Raw genomic sequence first — 7,450 nt, forward strand, 5'->3', positions numbered from 1 at the left:
CACCAGCTTCTTCTTGCTGACTGCAGTAACATTATCTCTCCATAAGAGATCACAGTTCAAGTCACCTGACAGGGTAGGAGAAGATAGGAGGGATAGGAGCGTTAATCAGCCCCTGTTGGATTTTCCATATATTTTCTTATTACACATAATGCAGCACTGCCATATAGACTTCACTAGCACAGCAGGACAAATAACACTGTGGCAGGGTGAGACCAGGAACTCCAGTGGCAAGGTCATGCTTCCAGGGTACTCATGAGATTTTAAAAACTGAACCCCAATTAGATACAAATTATTGCCGCTCTGTATACATTAGTACATCAACAATTGTTGCACAGGTAGCGAACACAACCACATGATCTTGTTTGCACTTACCAGAGAGGTTATCTTTATTCTTGTCTGTATTGTTGAAGGTTTCATAACTTGACGTCCCATGAGACCGCCACCTAGGTACTCCATCTTCATTGGTGCCAATGCTGTCTTGCCACTTTTGCTCAGGCTTGGGCCAGTCATTAATCAAGTCTAATTTTGGTGCTAAAAGTTTTCTTTTTGGTGGTGCTGCATTGGCAGACTCTAAAAAGAGGGAATGCCAAAACACAGTTTAGGGTTCATGCATAGACATCCAAGTACAGTACATCAAGCCCTGACACCCAAGATGCATATCAGCTATCCAAGAAAGGCAGCCTACTATGACGTCTCTGTATTTAACATAGATTATAATTTGAGCACTGATCTATGCTGTAGATACAGTCAATCTCTGTTCACCACAGAGATGAATATGGACTGTCGTGCGAGTGCATCAAGGCACAACAATGTAACAAATGTTAATGATGTGCCTGCATAAACCCTAATATCTTTATCAGCAAAACGTGTCAGACATGAAACTCCCAGTAGAACCATGAACTCCCGTTAAAAAATATGTGCTGCACCTGCAGTGTTCTCATTGCTACCAGCATTGTAATTTCCAATTCACAAGCACTTCACAAATCCAATTCACAAACAACAAGCTTTTTCTTTACTTTAGGAGGCTTGTGCATCACATTTGGTACTTATTTACACTGTCAAACTTGGGCTTTAGTTGTACTTTCAAGTCATTTTGTCAAAGAGGAAAAAGTACTGCTGGGAAGTATAAAGTAGAGACCCCTAGAGGTATCTGCACATACCTTCACCAATCTCCAAGCCCTGCCATTCTCCCTGCATTTAGGACCGTTCCGATGGTCAAGGCGCCAATAGTTCCTGGTAGTGTGGAAGCTTATCCACGCACTCCTGCGCCCTCCTACCTAATCATTAGCTTTTATGAGAGTGCATAACGCTATCAAATACCAAAGTCCCGTAGTTATTTTTGTTCCTCTTGACTATGGTGTTGATAAGGTTTTGCACACTCAGAACCTGGGAAATGGCATGTGTTACATGCTGATCAGGCAAAAGAGAGGGCAACAACTGTCAGACTTTTAGACAAAGTGAGCATGTTTAGAAAAAGAAGTTAAAAAGAAAAACATCATAGGTAAGTTTGCACAGTTATAATAATCTAAAAAATGTTATTCAAATTCTTGCATAGAATAGAACTAAGTAGCCCAATGGCAAAGCAGGTTGACAACGTTGCTGCTATATGCGAGGCAGTGGCTTACCGTTGCCAGTCTGCACCAGAAAGTGATATTACCGGCACAGTTTTTTAAAGCGGATCTTGCACTCCGTGCAAGGTCCGCTTAATTAGCAAGGGCCCCTTCCCATCTTAATCTGTTGCAAAAGAAATGAAAAAAAATATATTTGGAGGAGAGAAAAGTTAGATAAAATACTTACCTTTCTGCTGACCTTCTGTGTTGCACAGGGTGATGCCAGCATCCTTCGGGAGATATTCCTGAGAATGCCAAGTACCCCAAATCTCGGCACAGCGAAGTAGTGACTTCTCCCAAGATTTGGGCTACACAGAATTCCCATAGATATTGCTGGATGGATGATGACATCAGCCCAATCTAGGCACTTTAGGTTAAGTGGGGATAAGGTAGGGATGGGTTAGGGAAGTCTAACCAAGTAAGTGAACCATTCAATTTTCGAGCATGGTCCACTTTAAGAAAACTATATGGAATGAGGCATGATGCCATACAGAAAAATAGACAGGGTTGACGTATACTTTAAACCTCTAAAATCTTTTCTGAACTCTTTATTTTACCAGCCTACTGGTGTCTGATACAAATAAAGGCCAATTATTAAATGAGTCACAGCTAAAGACATGTATTGATCCAGGTGCTGTAGATAAAAGATCACATGACTCAATTAGCTATTTGCTTTCCTACATCTTTATCCTGCTGCGGATAGACAGACAAGATTGCACAGCCAGCATAAGACAGCAATAGAACATGTACAATCTAATAAAGCATGCCTAAGAATGTAGCAGCAACAACAACTTCAAAAGGGTGCAAAGTGAAAACCGAAGTCTACTCTGACGTAAGGAATGAAACCGTTGAATAACACCCCTCATGCTCACACATGTTATCAGATACAACCTATTTTATCAAAGACAATAACAGAAACAGAGCAAAAGAAAGCACGCAAGGAAAAGAGTTTCCAACCAAGACATCAGAACATGTTTTGCAAGAGGTGCAGGCACATGCTGGTACATGACCACAGACTTGTCTTTTGGAAGCACATCCAATAGAACTACATTGCTAGGAGAAGATAGGCATCCTGTTAGGGGGGCTGGGAGGTGAGAGATAACACGTGAAGATTTTGTTAGCATGGCATCCAACAAACACAGCGAGCTGCAAAAATAAAAGTCTAGACATCCAAATGTAACCTTCTCATAGAAATATGGCATTGTAACATTGTCATGAAGAGACTCAAAGACAAAGCCACCTGCAGGATAATCACCAGTGTCACCCAAAAAATGTGGGAGATTCAACCTGCCAGCCTACAGCCAATACAGTATAGCAATATCAGGTTTTAGTGAACAGATCCCAGGAGTGCCACCAGTTTATGAATGAAGTCACAATAGATCAGTTTCTTCTCAATGTTCAGCAGATGCTTAGGTCACATTTAGGCTACGTCGACGAAAGAACTACCAGCGCCACTTGTGACCAATGTATCCACTTTAGTGTCTTAATTCACACACATGCAGGAGCAAAACACACAAGTACTGAACATGCAATACTGCACATACACATGACAAGAACAAATTATACAAGTTCATTCCTAGGCAACAAGCTTACCGCTACTGCCTCTGTCAAATGACCGCATGTTCAATATTAATCAGTTTCTAAAACGATGAATACAAATACATCGAACAATAAAAACGGTGAAGTGGAGTTAACTAAGAATTAAATGAACAGCAAACTAAAGTTCCCAGCACAAACAATAGGATTTAGAGGTTGTAGTTGGTTGGGGGTGTGCAGTGCTGGTATTTGTTGCTTTACACACTTTTATTCACTGTTATACTGGGTTTGCTGTGAATTTCAATAAAGTCTGAAGTATTGGAATTCTCTGGATAGTGCGGTCTGTTCGTCTACTAATAGGATTTAGGGCTCATGCACTGTAAGCATAGTTATTTACATTTAGCACTATGAGGTTCCTCTGACAATCTCCTCATGTTTGCTTGATTGTCAGGGTTCCATATTAAAAACAGATACAGAACATATATCAGACAAGCTAATATAAGGAGCAACTAAGTGAGGAAATTAGCAGAGGAACTTCACCCCAATAAAACTCATATTAAGGCTGCATGGGTATTATTTTTTATAAGCCTAGATATTTTATATACATTCATCTCATATTGTAGGGCTATGGCCGGTTGTACATGTGATACTGCACATGCGCGTGGTCCTGTCTTCCCCTTTTTTTTTTGGAAACACGTGCTAGTGCGCATATGCACAAACACGTGCTGACGAGCTTCCCATGATGGATTGGCCTATACAAACCAGTCTGCCCTGCTTACAATTGTTGCACACCTATTGGCACTCATGCAAAAATGTTCCAATTAATTTGAGGATTGTGTCTCTGTTTCCTGTAATCCTGGGGATTCCTTGGTTATAGGTGCACGATCCCCAAAATTGATTGGAAAATGTGAGTGCCAATAGGTGTGCAGACACTGTGCCGGGTCCAGTCCAGGAACTGGATCCAAGAGCAGGGCCGGCAGATCCAAGGTCAAGCCAGGAGGACAATGCGGTACCAAGATGGAGAGCTGGAATGTAGCCAGACGAGCCAAGGGTCACAAAAGTCGGGCAGCGAAGTGCAAGGGCAGGAGGCGTAGGCAGAATTCGGGAACAGGCCGAGTTCAAGGGCAGGTAGCGATCAACAGTCATAGGTAATCTGGGTCAAAAACCAGAAGTGAGCAAATGGATAGAGCAACAGGAACACCAACACTAACTAAAAGACCGTTCAGCAATTGAAAGCACGGCAGACTGGTTTATAATATAGGCCAATCCTTCAGGGGAGGCTCATCACATCCCGCGTGCCAGCCGTCAGTGCGTCTTTGCACACATGTGCACTATCGCGTTTCCTGAAAATGCGGACGACGGGACCACGCTGATTTGCAGTATCACGTGTGACTGACCATAGTCTTACACATATTCTTCATCCTACACAAACTGTTAAATTTTAAATGGATAACGTCTTTAAAGATCCCAATGTTTTTTCACAAGGAAATAATCAAAGGGTTGGGAAGGGGCATGATTATTTTACAGACTACACTCAGCACTGTGTTAAAATTGATCTTCCACTGCCAAGCCCAGAAACCAGCCAGCTTTTTATTCAAACCATCCACAGACAAACAGCACAAAGCTACAGAGTTCCATGAAGCATCATCCACAGGCACAAATCCATACTCGCAGACTTCTGAGTAAGCTTTGATGTGCCAAATCTGTCAAGGCATTCAATGATTACTGGTATCTGGACCTGGCTGTGAAACATAATTTTTTACTTATTGGAGTTGGGCAAGGCTGGTTGGTTGGGTTCTCCCAAAATCTAACAGAGTTTACCACAACTTTGTTTCCAAGAAACGTTTAATTGTCTATATCTATCAAATATCAGTATGGGATCCATTAAAGCCTAGGAGGAAACCTTTGAAGATTGAAAGATCAATCCAAAATCAGAGGTATGTACTGGATCAGGAACCGGACAGTGAGTGCAGATTCACAATAATACATCTATCTCTACCTGCGCCTCCTTGCTAAGGTAGAGGTGCACTATATAGGTGGCCTCACTGCCAGCTACTCAGACAATACTATATAAGAGATAAAAGCCTCCTTGCATCTGGCACTGCAATGACATCCAATAACATTGCTAGAAAATTGACCAGCAAGTTTTTTGTTGTTTTACCTGTGGCCCCCGATACTGGTGTGGCAGGGGTTGTTATAGAAGGAACTGGTTTATTCTCCTTATCAGCAGGGCTTGGGGAGATGGTCACAGTGACAGTAGTAATGGCTGGCAGTTTCTTCTGTGTGCTAGTGATCTCTTTTTCTTTTGTAGTAGGTTTAACTTCAAGCCTGTGGGAGAAAATTGTGCTATCAGCAAGGAAACAAGTAATGACAATAACTGCAATAACTGTATGTATAGTATCCTTTAAGTTGGCAAGTACACTTATCTTCCCCTAACCTAAACTACCCTCCTCCTCCCCAGACATATACTTACATCCATACCATTGTTGTGGCTGCTGCAACATTTACACCCTGCTTGTAACTTATTCTGAACAATGAACAATCCTGCATGGTCAATCTCCATGGACTCTTATTGGGGCTGTTTCTCAAAAGATGGTCCCTTAGAAGTCATAAAGGATCCCACATGGAGCCACAACCAGCAGGAAAAGGATTTGACCCAAACAATCCAGCAGCACCGACGCTGCAAAATTTAGGTAAGTAGGCAGACAGGATAATCCAGCACCTTCTATTGTTTTATCCCAAATTTAATAATATAATTAAAAAATCCAACACGAAGAGTGGAACTGCGCCAGAATTATCACAGTAGGTGTGCGAATCCTGGAGCACAAGCTCACCAAAAAGAGTCCCCAAGAGATACTGTTTAATGCATTATCATGTTGTTTAACTTAGTTTTTTGTGAATTGACCTCCAGTCTACCAAATTTTTATGTGTTCAACACTTACAATAACTAATAACTAACTACCTGTGAGGGCTTGTCGTTTTCTGGGCAATCAGTTTCTGGTTCTATCATACTATAGAGTTGTTTGAAGAATGTAACACTGAAACTGCCAATGTATTTCTAGAACAACTCCACTCCCCAAAGCATGTATAAAGCAACCGAAGCCTTTCCCTCTTCTTCTAGTGCCTGAAATATGAACCGGACTGACCTGCAGCATGGGGAACACCCATAGATACTGCATAATTTGGTTCTAATATTAGCAGGCAGTGCAGGCATGCCCACTATCAACCTAACATTTCCAGCTGGTCTGCTGTGGACACTAAACTCAGGAGTTAAATCTTAAAAATGCATTTAAGTACCTTCATTATTACCAAAAATGTATCTTATTTGTGTATCAGTCGGCTGTAGACCCTCAAATCATCTCTGAATTGGTGCTGACACTGTCCTTCCTTCTGGAGGGTGGCTACTTTTGTTCCTCATCGTCTGTGTGTGTTGTAAAGTAGTCACCGCTCCAAGCTCGCTCCCGTGATGGACTACAATCTCCCGTATAGGTCACTAATTTGTATTGAGATTGTAGTCCATAATAATTTGAGGCTCTACAGCCGAGTGACACGCAAATTAGTTACATTTTTGTTGTTTGTACTTGAATTAATGCATTTTTTAAACTCCTGAGTTAAGTGTCACTTTAAGAAATGATAGATATAAAAAGAAAAAACAAACACGGAGTATTGCAGTATGCAATGATACTTTTCTTATTGGACTAATATAATATTGGACATACGAACAATACTCCGTTTTTGTTTTTTACTTCTTGTCTACTGGACTAATATATATATATATATATATAGACACACAGTAAAATAAAAGTATTTACCATGATGAGACCAGAACATGTGTTATATATGAACTCGGTGGCGAGGAACAGAAACTTTTGACTGGCTTTCTGCTGTTTCCTCATCATTAACGGATAATAAACTTCTATTTTACACAGGGGGAATAGCTGTGCACATTCTGCAGCCAGAGGGGTCAGAAACGCTGAAGTCCCCAGGATTTTCCCAGACACATCTTGTAAACACACATCTGTCTCAAGCCGCACAGAGATCCTTCAATCTGACACAGGACTGGAACTGATCTGGAGTTAATCAGTGTTACACAATAATTCAAGAAAAAAAATGGATAGGAAATGCTAACCTCTTACATTATTTTTAGTAGGAAAGTTAGACTCCAGTTTGAGTTATATGCAGAAGCATAAGTAAAATCCAGAGCTAAGATGCAAAATATGAATTGAAATCCTCATATTTCATACAAAATAATTTAACTGTGATGTAAAGCTGCTGAGAGGCTTACTTTATTTAAACGTTAACTA

The 7,450-nt window shown here is 41.0% G+C and overlaps 1 protein-coding gene across 1 annotated transcript in view; it reads right to left on the reverse strand.

The window, feature by feature from the left end:
• Positions 1-7,450, reverse strand: part of MICALL2 (MICAL like 2) — a 92,197-nt gene that overhangs the window by 22,717 nt on the left and 62,030 nt on the right. The window contains exons 10-11 of the mRNA XM_018557107.1: positions 5,308-5,474; positions 373-570 (exon numbers count right to left, since the gene is read on the reverse strand). Of these exons, the coding sequence (XP_018412609.1) occupies positions 373-570; positions 5,308-5,474 (365 nt within the window). The remainder of the gene's footprint in view (positions 1-372; positions 571-5,307; positions 5,475-7,450) is intronic.

This window comes from Nanorana parkeri, unplaced genomic scaffold (assembly GCF_000935625.1).
Source record: "Nanorana parkeri isolate BGI_ZX_2015 unplaced genomic scaffold, ASM93562v1 scaffold268, whole genome shotgun sequence".
In the NCBI taxonomy this organism is placed as follows: domain Eukaryota; kingdom Metazoa; phylum Chordata; class Amphibia; order Anura; family Dicroglossidae; genus Nanorana; species Nanorana parkeri.